The sequence below is a fragment of the Lepisosteus platostomus genome, chromosome 11, assembly GCF_059453375.1.
Source record: "Lepisosteus platostomus isolate fLepPlt1 chromosome 11, fLepPlt1.hap1, whole genome shotgun sequence".
NCBI lineage: Eukaryota > Metazoa > Chordata > Actinopteri > Semionotiformes > Lepisosteidae > Lepisosteus > Lepisosteus platostomus.
The window spans coordinates 3,849,700-3,866,875 of NC_142621.1; the positions used below are offsets into that span (position 1 = coordinate 3,849,700).

Below are 17,176 nucleotides of genomic sequence, written 5' to 3' on the forward strand. Positions count from 1 at the left end.
CGGTTTTCATAGTTTTGCAGTATTCTCAGTGAAATCAACAAGTTCGAGGCTTCTCCAGCTTCTGTTCATGGGGTCTGTAGGTGGTAATTGTTTGAATCAGTTTCCTGTTTGAATTGGGAACTATCGAGTCTTTTAAAATATGGTATGTGTATTCTAAAGTGAGTAGTTATTCCATAAATATTTCATTGCACATATGGCATATTTTGACTATAGGGTCAGAGTGTGCTTTCTCTTTCTAATTCAGTGTTTGCAGTTGTAATTTCCTTACAGTAACATTCTGCCATTTCTGTTGTCCAGTACAAGGTTAAAATGTCACATTGGAGAAACACCTTAACATTAACATAGGTTTGTATAACTTGCTTGTGAATCCTTTCTGGGGATATGTGTTATTTTTAGCACACTGTCACTGCTATAAAAAAATCTTGGGAGAATCTTAGCGAAATTAGTGTGATTTCTTGAAATAGAAAGTGTTATTTAGCAACATTTACATTTAATGTGTTTACTTGGCAAAATTTCCATTAAACCTCAGCAGTAACTGAGTCTTAATGAACCTTTTTTTAAGGAAAAAAAGTTCCAAGATCATTATTCTGTTCTCTGTTTTGTTTATAGCCACAACAGGCACTTTCCTTCTAAATCCTGCTATGTTGGAGAAATCTTTCATTTTGTTTACAGTCATCCAGTACGATAAGTGTCCAAGATAAAGCACACAGCACCTCGTCTTTTTCTCAAATCTCCTGTGGTGTCGTTTCTTTGTCAGCTGCCTTCCGGGGTGTTAAACTCAATTACCGAGCATTGGAGGTAGCCCAGTCAGATAGATGCTGGATCAATAAAGACGTTTGCAATTCTGCTGAGCAGAGGAAACAACCGTATTGATTGGTGCCGTGTGTTGAATCTGAAGCTGAGGTGTGTACGATTATTGTTAGAATGCTGTTTTTTTTTCCAGTAAGAAACAAACAGGTTCACTTTGTCTGTAAGTGTGTCTGAGATCTGCTGCTCGTGTTATCGGCCCTTCCCATATGTCCGTTGGGGATTTTGGTCTCAGATGTTTTTCACTTGATATAATCTGGAAGGCAGTGAAGATAAACACATTTCTGGACTTGGCGTAGCACAAAACACGTCATTATTGCATTGTAGTGCAGCTTGAAGTAGCGTGAGCTTTATTTGTTCCTTATCCTTATTATTTTTGTGAACCTTGAGATAGTGTAGTTTTCCATGGCATTGAATAATAGGACGCTTTTAGGGGCCTTTAATCCTGCAGGTACTGTATATTGATTGTTAGCAGCAAGTAGTTTCAGATTTACTTGTGCTTTTGGTGTTGCACTCCACTACTGTACAGTTCAATTATTAACATCCGGTAAACCGGCTCTCAGAGTTTTCCTTTGCGGTCTGTTCCAGCTGGTTTCTACAGTAGCTCTCACTTCCCCAAATGAGCCACGCTACTGCTAAAAGGGGAGTTGACAGGGCGCGTGTCAAAGCTTTCACACGTGTGAACGTCACACATTCTCAATGGAAAATGCCTCCTGCCTAAAAGAAAATCTGTGGGGCCTGTCTCCAGAACGTGGGATTATCCCCCTCTGCCAGGTGTTAAGGAAGTCCGCTCCTAAGTCCTTCCTGTGGTGCAGAGCTGTGTCTCGACCAGAAATCTCCATGCTCATCACAGGCAGCTGGGAACCTGAAATCCATAGCACGGCATCGCTGTAATTCTGTTACTTCACCCCCAAAAGAAACACCAATATAGTAAAGTATGTACAGTAACACAGTTATATAATATAGTGTGCCCTTGTCAAATGGATCTTTTCTAGACTAAAGATTGCCCGTCCACTTTAAAGATCTTGCTTTCAGGTATCTTCTGCATAATTGAGATTTGTAGATGTGTTTGACAGTGAAACAGAATGCATGCCTGTCTTAACATTGTTCTTAGAGGTTACAATCACCCTGTCTGAGCTCCTGATGCCTACAGATGTAAGAGCATGTAAGTGGCCTGTTACTGGTGCAAATTCTGAACATCTAGGAAGTTTCTGACTTTGTCTCCTTAACTGGCTTTTTATAGGCTATGCTCTGTCATGCAATTAAGATATGCCAATCTCCAGAGTTTTGCACTGCACCTAAAATAGATTGCTGTTCAGCTTTGTATGTTGTACTACCCAGTAAGCTGTTATTTAATGGAACCAGCTTTTATTTTTTATTTTCATTTTATTACAATCTTGCTGTTTTTCCCTAAAACTCTGCATTGAGCTCCTGTGATTGTCAGCCCTCTTGCAAGCTCTCCGAGTTTTGTAAACTCTTCCGTCATGTTGTGTTTTGATGTTTTCTGTATAACAAAACTTGCATTTATTATTTTGTTTACAATCCAAAGTTTTTTTTTCCAGTGTTAAATGCAGTTTGTACACCACATTTGTATCAAGAAAGTAAATATGCAGGCTATCTGACCACACCAGTATGCATTATATATTAATTTTCATATTATTGCAGGGACTCAGATTTCACAGGCTATATGAGCAATGGAAACATCAACACAATATCTGCACACCATACGTTTCTCAGAAAATGATTAATGATTCATACCTTACGAAAGCCGTTTCCTCTGAGTGTAGTAGCCCCATTTCAGTAGGAAGTATTGTTTTCCACTGTATTCTGTAGTTGTTTTCGGCTTGGTCAGAGGATGTCATTGAAAGGGTTCGGAAGTGTGTACAGTTATTTTTCCTGGTTAGGGCATTTCTTTTTTTGTGTGAAATTGGAAAATAATATCAAGACAGCTATGAGTGCTATTTAGAATAAAATCACCGTTAGTGCTTGATGTTTGTTCGGTAGCAAAGCCCTGATTCCCTTTCCTGGGTACTGTCTCTGGGGACGTGTTAGCTGTCTGAGCCTTTAATTCATGTATAATTCACAACAGGAGCGGCAGACTGCAGGGGAGCCTGGCAATAAACGCCTGATGAAAAGGGTTTTCAGTAGTACAACAGACCTGTTCCTTCTGAACGTGCTGTAATTATGACATGAAAAAAAATCAAGAGGTTTAAAAATGGAATGCATATGAGGCAAATGGAGTTCCTTGTCCCTTCTGTCCAGTTGCAGCCTCTCTCTCTCGTATGTACCACACACACAATTATAATGTGGCACATTATTCCCTGCTAACTGCAGCAGCAGATGTCTGTGCAGAGTCTGGCGAACCAATATGCTGAACAGGGCAATATGATGGAAGCTCAAAGTCATAAATCACAGGGAGCACGTTCGGGTTGTCATTTGCAGAAAAGCAAGCAATGTCGTTTGAGGAGTAACTGGGCTTTTTTTTTTTGCAAGTACTGTATTAAATAATTAAGATTTAAGACCGATGCTTGCAGTAAAACATGAGCTTTTTTACGTACCAAATATTCGGGCTGTAACCCCTTCACTCCACTCCCATGCTATCGAATGATGTTTCTGTTGTACAAAAGGGCCCTGAGCTAAAGAAGATAGTATTTATGTTTTTAGACTGTCAGGTTTTGATATGTGGTTGGATTAAAAAATAAGAATACATTGGAAAAATTTCTAGCCGTTAAGTTTCAAAGGGGATTGAAAGCAATGCGTGGAATCCTGTCTCTGTGGGTTTGCCAGCAGCCAGAGCCTTGTGTTTTGTATTTGGTTTTGTGATTTTCTGATATAATCCACATCTCTCCCTTTATTGTATTCTGGGTACCTTGCATAGAAACAGTTATAGTAATGATCACTATTTTATCGCTACTTTATCAGTGCATCTCTGAAAAGGGCGTAATAGTGTGTACAAAAGCAGAAGCTTGGGAAGCCTGGAAGGGATAAAGTTGAAGATTTTATCTGTTAAACTGCGTTTCTTTTGAAGTGTTATTGCAGAAGACTGGCGCATCTGGAGAATGTGTTTCTTGTGCCACGGTCAGCTGTGCCCTAGAGGTTGAGATCTGACCTCCCTGTGGTCCTTGTGGCACAGGGTGTTTGGCTGATGTGGACTGACAAGCGTGTCACAAGCTGTCTCAGCTCTGCCTGTGCCGTGTCTCCCACAGGAAAGCTTCATTCCGAGGACGGGCAGGCATCTGTCTGGGAGAATGTCGCCCGTCGGAGTCAACGGTGACTGTCCGCACCTGGAGTGCGTGGGTGAGATCACTAAAGAGGAGCTGATCCAGAAATCCCATGTGAGTTCGTGAAAAACGGTGGTTAGGGAAAACCACTCCTTCACAATTGATTTGCAGCAGTGGCTCCCTGTCCTGGTTCTGATAACCCCCCATGCCTGCTGGTTTCCATTCCCTCCCACCTTCAGTATAAGCCTTATCCAAAATCTAGGAAGTTGCTTCAGTTGAATATTTGCGTTTTGTATCTAGTCACAAGTTGGCGGTTTTATTTCACTTACAGTATGGCTATAGCTCCAACATGCGAAAGAGCTGGGAACAAACAGTTCACATTAATCTTCTTGTTATTAATAAGTCAATGAAGGGTTTGATTGTGTACCTGAGGGCCCAGCTGTAACAGAAACCAACTGGTGTATTGTGTGTCTCCAGGACCAGGATTGGGCACCATTGATTAACAGTAACATGTACACAAATGCCTGATCAAAATGATGTTGTTACAGATGTAAGGCGAAGTCCTTTTCCATAATTTGTATATCTCAGTTTTGTGGTGTTCTGGTTTCGGGTTTAAGTACAGTATGTGTGACAATCCCACAATGTCTCTGCAGGGCAAATGTCAGGACTGTAAAGTTGGTGGACCAAACTTGTGGGCTTGTTTGGAGGTGAGTATGATAAAGCATGTTTCTGACAGAGCCGGCTGGGAGGCAGAGTACCAGCACGGTTTTAACTGCAGTTAACCCAGGCACATGGCAATGTATTCACAACGGCCATAACCAGTGTCTATCTAAATTTATAACTATAAATCATACCAGACAGTGACTGTATAATGACTGGCTCTGAAAGGGGTCACTTGCAGACCACTTTGGAGTCGCTGTCGTAGGAACTGTTTACAATGTTGGTTTGCAAAATATTTCATTTTGAACCCTTGCATGTGTTTGCTATAAGACCAAGATACTCTTTCATTGTTACATGTGTTGTTTCTTTCTTTGTGCTTGTTTGTGGTTTTGCAAGGATCCTACAAGGACTCAGTTTACTGCTCAGTTTTGGGAAAATTGTGCGGTTTGTTTGCATGAAAGTCAAACAGGTTTTCTGCCGCTTTTCGTTTTTCACACTCCTGGTAATGAGCAGGGGATTGAAATCCAGACGTTTGCTTTGAGTTTTGTCATTGCTTTTAGTTTTCCTTTCATCTGGGACTAATGAGCGGTTTCCTCTTTTCTCCCTGCAGAATGGCTGTACATATGTGGGATGTGGAGAGTCGCACGCTGACCACAGCACCGGTCACTCTCAGGTGAGTAGCTCTGCTGAGATCCCCTGGTCAGAACAGCAGCAGACCTGCTCAAAGTACATGTGTTAGGGGTAAGCATTGGGTTGGACAGGGAGTACAAGGTCATACATCGATAGGGAGCATGGTGTAGCTAACCCATGCCTCTCAGGTAGTTTAAGACGGCCCAAGAGCTTCCTTTGTAGCTGCTGCAAAGTAGTTTGAATCAAGTCCGGTAAAAGCTACCCAGCCATGTGGTTGAAGCCGATACTCTGGCTTCATGAAACTGCTTCATGAATCTTGTTTGCCACCTTTCTTATACTCTTATGTTCAGCTGCAGTATTGGCTGGTTGGTTCGGCAGGTTTTCTCTGGAATATCTGATTTTTGCGTTCTTTATTAATGATAATTGAAATATCCTAAGCAACAGGTTATTTTTCTGGCTTTAGTGTTTTAGGCTGTGACATAAAATATAGTGTCCATAAATACATCCGATAAGCGCAGCCTTTTGACTTCTGGGAAAGATGCATTACCACAGTTATTGTTTTAAGTTCAGTTTGATTCGTGGATTATAGTACTTGTATAGCCAGCATTCATCAGATGTCGAGGGTGTCTCACTGGATTGATTGACTGACTGAAGAAACCTGAGACATGGGGAATGGTGGTACATAATTATTTCAATAGATTCTGTATTGAAACAGCAGAGAGAGCAGAAAGAGTCACCACGGTCAAAGGGAGCAGTACTAAAAAAAATGCCCCTCAACACCTTGAACCTCTCATTTATGTCTTAATGGTGTGATTAATACAAAATAGTGGGTGACCACCTGTGACTCCATTTATATCGGAGACCTTTTTCCTGGGGTTTATCACTTAAAAGCAAGCCTTTTGGTAGTCCAGTGACATGCACATGTGCAGTACTTGCAGTATTTGGTGTCAGCTGTCTCTTCAGCGAGCTGGGTCTGGCTGCTGTGCAGGATGTCTGAAAGCATGTTTACTTATCAAATGGAACCCTTTTTATTAATGAACTCATGACTCTTCATTGGGATTGCTACAGCTTTTGGGTTCAGCCCAGTTTTCTTGAACAACGTGTGCTTAATTACAGTAGTCAGAAATGTGCATGACGGTCACTTAAAAAAAAACGTGGTGTGTTACAGAAGCTGCAACAGGCGAACAATTCAAAAGTCTAGTATTTTCTGGTGCAGTTTTACGTAGCTCTTCAGATTAAGCCGAGACTCTATTTCAGGGGGTGAAAAGCAGCTTGTAAGGGCTTGCAGGGAAGAGGGCAGAATTAATTGGTCGTTAAAAGAAATGAGAAAAATAGCAGCTTGTTATTTTAGGTGGTTCTCCAAACCACTTCTCTCTCTCAGACAGGATTTTCGAGAAACAAGAGGTGTTAACCCCCTTCTATGGCAAAGGTTCTTAATAAACGTTTCACAACACGCCCCGGTCAAAAATATTTGCCTCATTAATGTTAATGTCTCGAAAGCTAATTGTGATTCATTAATAATGTATTCTGGCATCTGCTGGGGTCCTGGCTCCTGAGCCCTGTGCCTGGGCTGCTGGGGTTACTGGGCAGGCTGTTGGCCTGAAGCTGCAGTTTCAGTGTGTTTCAAGGGCTGGTTTACAGGCTGTCGCTGTATTGCAGTCAGAGGTGGAATTTATAATTGCAGGGTTCTGATTCCACACAGTGCTTTTTGCCAGTGTTTTTTTTATCCTTCAGGGGGAAAGAATGCTAACTTTATGACCAGTTTCCCAGACAGCTGAGCTAACCGTGGTAGCTGGCATACATCGGATGTGTTTTGTGGGGGTACAGAGTGCGTACGTAATCCGTTTTGTTTCTGCAAGCTCACAGTATTTCTGAATTAATTTCCCGTGCGGCGGCTTCAATAATCAAATAGCTGAGCGTGGCGGTCAACCGCTGATCTGTCCGGGAATGACGATGAGGGAGTCGAGCCTTAACTCGTCAGTCCCCTTTCGTCTGGGGGGGGGGCTCCCGCTGCCGGGGCTGCTAACCAAAGCCTCTGGTTTGTGGAGGTGGCCCCTACGGAGATGATCAGAAACCGCAGTAGGGAAGACCACGGAGCGGCCCGGCAGGCGGTTTCAGCTTCGTTCCTTTAGGAGAGCTGAGCTTCGGCAGCGCGACCTCGGGAGCCAGCGGCCGGGTGCACGGGCCTGGATCGGGGGCCTCTGGAGCCGCGTGGTGCTGACGCCCCTTTGTCTCGCCAGGACACGCGGCACAACCTGACGGTGAACCTGACCACCCTGCGCGTGTGGTGCTACGCCTGCGGGAAGGAGGTGTTTCTGGAGAGGAAGCTGGGGCCCCGCTCCCCAGCCCCGTCGGCCAAGCCCCATTCCCCCTTGCACACCTGCAGCCAGGTAGGCCCCTTGAGACCGCTGCGCGCTCGTGCGCTGGAGGAGAGGCAGGCTGGCCGAGTGACCGAGGCACTGGAACAGGGGGTGTCCCCCCCCCGAGTGACCCCCTCAGCCCCATCCTTCTTTTAGGAAGTACGACCCCAAGCCTGCTTGTGTGTGGTTGAGTTCACCCCTCCCTCCCCCATCATCTGTGTAAGTCTCTCAGTGATAAACAAGTGGTTATTAATTGCTGACCTGAAAGTGGGGGGGAGGCAGTTGTTATGAAATTTAGACCTAGCCATTTTGTTGGCTGTGTAAAAAAAATACAGGGAATCTCGCTATTTCGCAGCCTTTTCAGGTGGAGATGCCCAGCCTCCAACTACGGTACCTTCAACGCTGGGCCTTGGATGGAGCCGGTGCTCTCTGTGCAGAGCCTCCTGACTCTGGATCACATGGCGTTCTGAAGAGGCTGTGGAGTTGGTGCCTTTTGACACCACTCACACACCCACACAGACCACGTGCCGGCTTGGCTGTGCAGATCTTGAAGCCCGATCCATTATTATTTCACGATGTTTGTGCCTCTTTGGGATCGATTGGCGCTTCCTTTTCACAATCATTTCTTGCCTGTTGGTTGAATTTTTTTTTCTTCAATTCTGGGATCATGATAGTTTCAGTGGTGAAGTGTGCTTGATTGCAACCGATATGCAGAAGTGTACGTGAATCCACAGTCTGTCGTGGGCAACGTGCCCGGGATAGTTTCTGTTCTGGGTGTACAGTGTTTAAATGTTAGGGGAAAAGGGTATTCAGTTCCTCACAAGTACAGTATGTGCTTGCATGCAGGCTTAATTTTGCTTTTTTCTCTAGCCTCTCTTGTTGTGGATGTGCCAGTGCCATGTGCCTTAATGTGGCCGTGTTCTCCGTGTCTCTCTGGTGTCAGGATGTGAAAGTCCCTGGGAGCCCCGGATTGAGGATTCCCCAGGCAGCTGTCTGTGATGACCTAGATACAGAGATGGAAGAGGAGGATGAGTTCAGAACGAGAGGTATAGCTGTTGCTCATTGCCGCCGCATGTGACTGCGAGACGTTGTAGTGGCTCCAGCTCCTAGCTTGCCAGCGCAGGTGATCCAGACTGTCAGGCCAGATTCCTGTTGATGTGAACCAGTAGTCCATCCCACTAGCACCAGAGCACAGCAGTGCTTACCGTTGTCGCGATCGCTTGTATCAGCAGTGTAGCTGCAGTGGCATTCTGCAGCAAACTCATGGTGTCTGTGCTGACGGCTCTTCAGTAACGCATTAACTGCACATTTACTTACTGTCCTTTTGTCTCTGTAACTTAATTACCTTCTGTTCTTCTAATACTGATTGTCCTAGATGCTGCTGGTGGGGAAAAATTTGAAGTGAGATATTTCCATGTAGCAAGGAGCAGAACAGATGCAGACACTGTTTAAAAGTCCCGTCTTATGCTTTACAGTATGAATGACAGCGTCCTGCTGTACAGTTCAGCGTTTGATTTTTAACTGATCTCTCAACATTTGCGTTTCCCTCCAGGCCTCACCGGATTAAAGAACATTGGGAACACGTGCTATATGAACGCAGCTCTTCAGGCACTTTCGAACTGGTAGGTGGGGCTCCTCGGCTCAGTCTGCTGCCAGTGATGTTCAAGCCCGCTCCCAGAACTCCACTGGGTTTTATAGGTAACAAAGTGTGTGATTGAGCATCCAAGGTGGAATGAAAACCAGAAACAAGGTGGCAGCCCAGGACCGGGAGGGAATATCACAAATATTATTAGTGTCTCTGCAAAAAGATGCTTCGTTTTATAAGGCCGTTGAAAAAAGAGGTTGAGGTGACATGGCCTAGGCTTCAGTGATCTCTCTGTTCAGATCACAGTGACCTCATCTGCTGATGTTTTTGCCCCTCTTTTAGTCTGCGAGTGTAAAAAAAGCTTTAAAGCTGTTAAAACCCCTTTACTAAATAATGCTGTGTTTATTACTAGCTCATGCATTTTCTGTCTTGTTTTTTAGTGGGAGGAGGAATGCGTTCAATAGTATGAAATTACTGCAAATCTAATAGTGCTTTTAAGCTCTACTCTGATCTTATCGGATGAAGTTCTCTGCCATAACGAGATCATCTTTCAGCTCTGCTTATTGGTCTTATGACTGAATACAACTGGATTTGATTTGCAGCATCAGAGATTTCCTACATCAGGCATTCTGCTGGTGGTTTGGTGGTTGGGGGATTCAGATTTTATCTTTTCAGATATGGAGTGGTAGCGCGATTATACTTACTGAACGATGGATGTGCATCGCAGGGTTCAGAGCTCAAGGGATTCGACTGAGCTGTATTAATACAATGGGCCTTATAATGTTAATGCTATGTTGCCCCTTGATGTTCCTTAAAATCCTACAGTGCCCGATGATCAGCACATTAGGGTGTAACACCTTATAGTAATGTACAATAATTACTATGTATTTGCACAGCTAGTGTCATCTGCACTCAGTTGTCAGATACGACTAACGGGCTTTTTTTTGCAGTTTGCTTGTTTAATGTGTCCCCTCTTTTTATTTGTGTCCCCTCTTCGGTTGAAGCCCACCGCTCACCCAGTTTTTCCTCGACTGCGGAGGTCTCGTGAGGACGGAGAAGAAGCCTGCTCTGTGCAAGACCTATCAGAAGCTGGTCTCGGACATTTGGCACAAAAACAGGTTGGCCTCCCGCGTCGCAGGTTTCAGATGCGGAAATGATCAGAGTACACACTGTCTGTAGCTCCCGTTTAGTGAGAATGAAAGGTTCGCGGTCTGTCCTGTAGTCAGACTCTTGGCACTGTCTGTGTGGCCTCCCCCCAGGAGACTGCTGAGCAGCTTTGCAAGACGTGGGATTCAAATATTAAAACAGGGTTATTATGACTGAAGTGGATGCTGCAAGGGTGCCAAGATTTCTAAAATTGGAGAAGTAAACAATCAATGAGGAGGATCTGTTGGTTGCTGGTTGCGAAGTGATCTGAGGAGCTGATTCAGCTGTTTCTTGATCGAAACCAGGGTGCAGCTTCGAAGGGCAGAGTAGCTTGCTTCACATTCCCATAGTCCTTAGGTCAAAGATGTGCTTCCTTTTCTCACTTTTAAGAATACCCCTACGCTTCTGTCCCACTGGTTTGTGTTTCACTTTAGATCACGAGGACTTCCTTGGGGTTGGCTTTGTCAGTGTATTTGAGGTTTCTGAATACTTGAATCTGGCCCCCCTGTCTTAATGGTTTAGGGTTATGGTGATTTGCTCATTCATTGATCATGAGTAGTTATGGACCTCAAACTGTAGAAAATGTAAACATCCTTGTGGCTAGCTAACTTCAGATATTTAATACAAAATCTTCTGGGTTGACCACCTATATATATATATTTTTAGTCATATATTTATTCTATTTTATCCAAGACAACTTAAATGTGGTGAAGCATTTAAATCATTCAGGAGATCATGGCAATAACGCAGCAGTTTATTATCTGAGTGTAATTAAATGCAGCTGTTTAATCCATTAGGTAACTGCCCGGTTTTGAAATGTTTATTTGTGCATTTTGTTGCCTTGCAGGCCTGGGTATGTAGTGCCAACAAGTTTATTCCAGGGAATAAAAGCAATCAATCCGTTGTTCCGCGGATATTCACAGCAGGTGAGTTGTAATTATACTCCCTAAATAACTTCTTATACAAAATGAACAAAGTAATTATCAAAATTTGTTGTTTTTTTATTTCCTTCAATTAAAACCGGTTTATAATGAATAAATCCTTAATGAGGAGTTCTTTAAAATCCCGACCTTATTAGTTTATTTACAGTCGTATGTCCTTGATTAATTCAAAACTTCTCATACCACGTATACACAATACCAAGACAGGATCAGAGCTTTGACCTGCCATTCACTCAATAAAATTGACAACAAACTCAGTACCAAATGGAAGGATTTGTTTTTTTCTCTGCATAGTGGAAGCCTGCCCTTAAAGTTTGGGTTTGTAGTTTGCCTTTGGCAGGTGAGTTACAACTTTGATTTCCAGGCAAGTGTTTATAGAAATATATAGCAAAGCCAGCCATCTTCATCTCATACAAACGTAGAGGATGGAAGAAAATCTGTGACAGAACAGTGTTTTCTCATTTTAGTCATTTAGCTGATTTTAAATCTAAATTTATGATCCAGGAGAAAGTCAGTTATGCTTACAGGAAGAGAAAAGAAACTTTTGATTGTTATAGTCTTTAATAACTTCATGCTTCTCAGTAAAATCCTTTTGAAAGAAAAAAATTAACATGCTGTTACGAATGGCTCTATCTGTACTTTCCCTACTGTAATCATGGACTCTAAATTAGTCAGGGCTATTTATGCTCAGAGCACTGAGATGCTGTGATGGAATTCCTCTAAGTGCCTGTATTTGTTCAGTTGTAGCAGCTCGTGAATATTAATTTGTCACACCACAGTTACACTGCGCTCAAGATAATTAGCATTTCAATCGTAGGAACAACAAGCCAAGAACAGTGAGCGCTTTAGACAAAACATCTGCGGTTAGTCCTGCAGCCCGGCTCTGCAGTGAAGTGAAAAGAAAGCCGAGATCTAGACATTTCCCCTTCGTATGAAGGCAAAAGCAGAATTGCATGACCGGTATAAAAGATAGTGTGAAACTCAGATGCTACTTCCTCTGTTTTTTAAAAATGGTTCTTCTTTCGAGTAGATTATTTCCTTTGAGAGCGTTTGCCACCTAAACTACTGTATGTAGAAAAGGCCTTTCACTATGAACTGCACCAGGCAGGTATAAGCAGTGATACAAAGTGGGTTATTGAGCAGTATTGTTGAATAGTTCTGCAGTGGCCTTCTAAAAGGAAAGAGCAGTCTTTCTCACTGAGTTGCAGGAAGTGTTGAAAGGGGGGGGAATTAGTTTTCCACATTCGTTTTGTGGTCGGCTGCCTGGCGTTGCGTGGTGTCTCTGGGACAGAGTGGGCAGAGTGTGGTGTCTGTGCCTGAACTTCCTAGGATTCCCAGGAGTTCCTGCGCTGCCTGATGGACCAGCTGCACGAGGAGCTGAAGGAGGTCCTGGTGGAGCCCGACGAGCCCTCCTCGCCCGCCCTCACCCCCGGCGACGGCCCGGAGGACGACCGGGGCCAGTCCGACAACGACTTCCAGTCCTGCGAGTCGTGCGGCGGCAGCGACCGGGCCGAGGGCGAGGCCAAGCCCGGCGCGGAGGAGCCCGGCGAGGTGGCGATGCTCATCCCCGAGGAGGAGGTGCCCCCCGCGGCGAGCGGCAGGGGCCGGCAGAAGGAGAAGAACCGCGGCAGCAGGCCGTGCCGGGCCGGCTCCTCCGGGGACGTGGACAAGGACATCGACACCGCGGCCGAGCCCGCCGCCGCCGCCGTCATCAGCAGCCAGGGGGCGGTCAAGGTGCCCATGCAGGGCCGGGCCTCAGGTAACCCTGCGCTGAGCGTCCTCTGGCCCGACGGGGGCGGAGGGAGGGGAGAACCGCAGTGGGGGGCGGGGGGGGGGACGTCTTCCAAACGAGCTGCAGCCGAAAGCCGTCGGAGCCCGTTGAGAATCGGCGTTTAGGAGCGAGGGGTGAAAGGTGAACGGCTGCGTTTAAACGTGGGGGAACCTGTTCTCGGCCTCCCCCCCCCCCCTTGCGTGGTCGATGTCAAAGAACCGTTTCAAAATGCTTCGGCGTTTTTTAGAGCAGCCCTTTTGGGCCCACGCCGAAAATGTATGTTTTTTGGATGTCGCGTGTCCAGTCAGGTTCATTTACCTTGTTTCCTGCGCCTGTCCCTGTTTAAAAAAACGTTCTTGTCCGAAATCGACTCACGTTTTGATGATCGGAGTCTCCTCGTGTGAGGGCTACCTGTGGTAATGAAATTCCACAAAGGATTCTTACCGTCCCGTCACATACTAATGCTCCGCGTGTTAACTGAATTATTCTTACAGTCTGCTGTGGAGGGTGCACCGTGCTGTAACATGCCTTTTTATAGAATTCAAAACTCGTTTTGGTTTTGTTTGTTTTTTTGTATGGGTTCTGAGCCTGGGATAAGTGAGGAGCTTGTGTGAACGTTTGCTCATCAGTGTTCCTCCTGTGCGTGCTTTAAGCAGACTGCTACCCGGACGTTCCGGCTTCGTTCGGCTCCTCCCGATCGCACAGCCCCACGCCGAATGAAGCAATCAACGCCAAGCTGTCCAGCAGTCCTCCTAAAACTGGCCCCGTGTGGTCAGGCCTGGCCCCTTCACACAAGAAAGGTGACCGTTGCACACTTTCCCACCAGACCCGTGCGCCGACTGTGGCAGACTGATTTCGCAGTCAACGCGTCTCCTCTGTTTGGTGTTAACTGTACACGACTACGATCGGTTATTCATTTATTCTAAAGGTTGGCCGTTCTCAGTTTTATTTTTTGAATGATTCTTGTCTGATGCTGCTTCATTCAGGACGAACAGCGAAACATGAACCAGGGGGGTGCAAACTGTGTGGCGGTGTCTTTGAAACTGAAAGGGGGAGCGCTTGTTTACTTAAGGGGTTTTAAGAGTATGGAACAAGCTCCCCAGCTAGGTCATTGAAGTTGACACCCTGGTTTCTTTCACGAAGTGGCTGGACCTGCTTACTACCAGCTGGGCTAGATGGGATGAATGGCCTTTCCTAACTTTTAGTTCTTGTTTTTTTTCGTGTCACGCGGTGGTTAGCTTGAAGAAAATGTAACTTGCTGAGGAAAATTGAAAATTGTGGCTTCTCGAAATCTGTCCTGAAAAGAGTACAGAATTCATTTCGTGATAAATCAGTACTTCTGGCACGGCCAAGTGAGGCTGCTTTGTGTTGGCAAGTCGAAGACAGTCAGCTCAAAGTAAACAGTCTAGTCTGATTTCACACTCGTTATAAATATTGTGGCTGGATTCTGTTTTTAGGGTGTCTGACTTTACAGATCATTGTGTCGGACATTAAAGACCAGATTCCACTTGCAAAAAGTCCGTTTGACTGCACGGATCCAGTGAAAGTCATATACTTCCGTAAATACTTTCGGGGGAAGTTCAAGTAGCCAAATTCCCCGTCGACGATGAAAGACCAATCGTGCTTCTGTTTTGTAAACCAGTTCCGCCGTTCTCGCTGCCCAAGAACAAGACGCAGAAGAAGTACCGCAGCGTGATCTCGGACGTGTTTGATGGCACAATTGTCAGCTCTGTGCAGTGCCTAACCTGTGATCGGGTGAGTTTGATAGGCTTCAAGAGCACGTCGACTTGATTGCTCCTGACACATACTGACATGAAAATAACTGGCTTCGTTAGTGATACGGTGTACTCCTATTTAACCAGCTGGTCAACGGCAATAACAGTGTGAATATATATTACAACCTTTACGTTGCATATTTGCAAGCACAACCTTTCTGTCTGTTTTTTCTGTTGATGATGTTCTTTAAGCATAGTAACACTCCCCAAAGATTCCCGGCGTGGCATTGTTGATCTTAGACATCATTTGTTTTTAAGATTGTCTTTCCTGCTTAGCGTTCATTGGAACCCAATAGTGTGGCAAAAGAAAAACGAGGAGAAGCGGCTCCCTAGCTTGTAATGTTTTAAAAGCCGCGTTGGGGGGGCGTGTGGGAGGTGGCGGTGGCAGTGGATGTGACTGGATGCGCTGTGCGTGTGGCCCCCTGCAGGTGTCCGTTACTCTGGAAACCTTCCAGGACATCTCCCTGCCGATCCCTGGGAAAGAGGATCTGGCAAAGCTGCACTCCTCCTCGCACCAGACCTCCCTGGTCAAAGCCGGCTCATGTGGGGAAGCTTATGCGCCTCAGGGCTGGATAGCTTTCGTCATGGAATATATCAAAAGGTGGCCGTCAAGTGCTTGCAAACCGCCTTTATCGCATTTGTAAATGACTTTTGTTATTCATTGTACAAGGTGTGTGTGTGTGTGTCCGGGACTTATCTTCCTTATTTTTTCCCACTCAGTTGGTTTTGGGGTCCGGTTGTTACGCTGCAAGACTGCTTAGCTGCCTTTTTTGCAAGAGATGAGCTAAAAGGTGAGAGAAGCCTCAAGTTTCCTACAAGAAACTGAAGACATTTGCTGCTCTGCACGACGTGTTCCAAAATGACTGCCAGTGAATGCAATTTCATTAACTACAGTTAACAGAAATCAAATCAGTGTGAACGTGGCCTTAATGTGTCCTTTGGGGGGAAAAAACTACACACTGTTGCTCAGTTTTTCACCTTCGTTTTTCTTTTTTTTTTAGGGGATAACATGTACAGCTGTGAGAAGTGCAAAAAGTAAGCCACTGCAGATTGTTTTAATAGTACGCTATACACCCGTTCATGGCCAAAAACATGTAATTTTCTTCACGTGTTGGTGTTTATTAGTATGCACACAAGGGCTGAGGATGAAAATCTTGTGGCACTGCGCTGTCTTGCTACAGTCATAGTATCTTTTTCATGGGGCGCTCCTGAAGTTAAAAACTATCTGCTCGCTTTCCCTGTGGGGTAGACAGGAAGGGTCATTGAATAAGAAACCTGTGATGAACAATTCAGAGGACAACCTTTCCTGATGTGCGTTTACTGGCTGGTTGTAGCAGGCGTTCGGCAGGAACTGTAGGATAATCCAGTTCCGAGTTCTACATTCATTTTTTAATTTTAACTTGCAAGGTATTCATACGAAATACAGATTAAGAAAATTCATGTTTTTTTTTCTGCTTCAGGTTAAGAAATGGAGTGAAATTTTGCAAAGTACAGAGTCTTCCAGAGGTACTTATTCTGTTGATCCGTCTTCATTCGATTTTAAGAATCCCCGATAAATGTGGATTGCAGCTCCTGGAAGTGCATTAACCCAGCTCCCGCGCTGTCTCGGTACAGGTCTTGTGCATCCACCTGAAGAGATTCAGGCACGAGCTCATGTTCTCCACCAAAATCGGCACCCACGTTTCCTTCCCCCTGGAGGGGCTGGACATGCAGCCCTTCCTGGCCAAAGACAGCACGGCGCAGACCACCAGCTACGACCTGCTTTCGGTCATCTGCCACCATGGCACCGCCAGCAGTGAGTTCCACCGGCTGATCGCGCCCTTCTGAATGGTTTTTACAGCAGTTTAACATGAGGGTTCCGATCCGTTTAAACTAAACCGAGGACTAAAACGGCCAAAAAGTATTCATTGTAGTGGATGAACCGTGAACTGTACTGTTTCCCGTATCGTGTTCCTGATAGTGAAGAGTTACCAGTCCAAGTTTAAATATTTGCCTTTTCAGGTACATTCCTAAAAAAGGTCCAGTAAAAATGTTTTTTTTTTTACTGGTCGTTGCATTCTTTTCCATTTTTTTTTTTTACACAGTTTATGTAAAGTGTTGTTTTCATTGTCAAAAATGGCAGCAAGAAAATGACATCCTTCACAGCTGTCAGCCTAAGTCCTTGAACATATACAGCACATTTTTATACATGCTCTTCATTTTAGACATTCTGTGAATATCTCCTCCACTCACACCCTAGAACGCTTCCCTTTCAGTAAAGCTCTCCACTTCAAGTATGTT

At 44.9% G+C, this 17,176-nt stretch overlaps 1 protein-coding gene across 2 annotated transcripts in view; it reads left to right on the plus strand.

The window, feature by feature from the left end:
• Window positions 1-17,176, plus strand: part of usp33 (ubiquitin specific peptidase 33) — a 31,312-nt gene that overhangs the window by 4,807 nt on the left and 9,329 nt on the right. The window contains exons 2-17 of one of the 2 annotated variants that reach the window (XM_088597944.1): window positions 4,014-4,142; window positions 4,682-4,735; window positions 5,299-5,361; window positions 7,559-7,708; window positions 8,622-8,724; window positions 9,231-9,300; window positions 10,268-10,381; window positions 11,257-11,335; window positions 12,680-13,109; window positions 13,778-13,921; window positions 14,764-14,876; window positions 15,325-15,497; window positions 15,617-15,687; window positions 15,898-15,931; window positions 16,357-16,402; window positions 16,511-16,691. In XM_088597944.1, the coding sequence (XP_088454070.1) occupies window positions 4,056-4,142; window positions 4,682-4,735; window positions 5,299-5,361; window positions 7,559-7,708; window positions 8,622-8,724; window positions 9,231-9,300; window positions 10,268-10,381; window positions 11,257-11,335; window positions 12,680-13,109; window positions 13,778-13,921; window positions 14,764-14,876; window positions 15,325-15,497; window positions 15,617-15,687; window positions 15,898-15,931; window positions 16,357-16,402; window positions 16,511-16,691 (1,912 nt within the window). In that variant the 5' untranslated portion in view covers window positions 4,014-4,055. The remainder of the gene's footprint in view (window positions 1-4,013; window positions 4,143-4,681; window positions 4,736-5,298; window positions 5,362-7,558; window positions 7,709-8,621; window positions 8,725-9,230; window positions 9,301-10,267; window positions 10,382-11,256; window positions 11,336-12,679; window positions 13,110-13,777; window positions 13,922-14,763; window positions 14,877-15,324; window positions 15,498-15,616; window positions 15,688-15,897; window positions 15,932-16,356; window positions 16,403-16,510; window positions 16,692-17,176) is intronic. The other variant, XM_088597945.1, reaches the window with a different exon arrangement.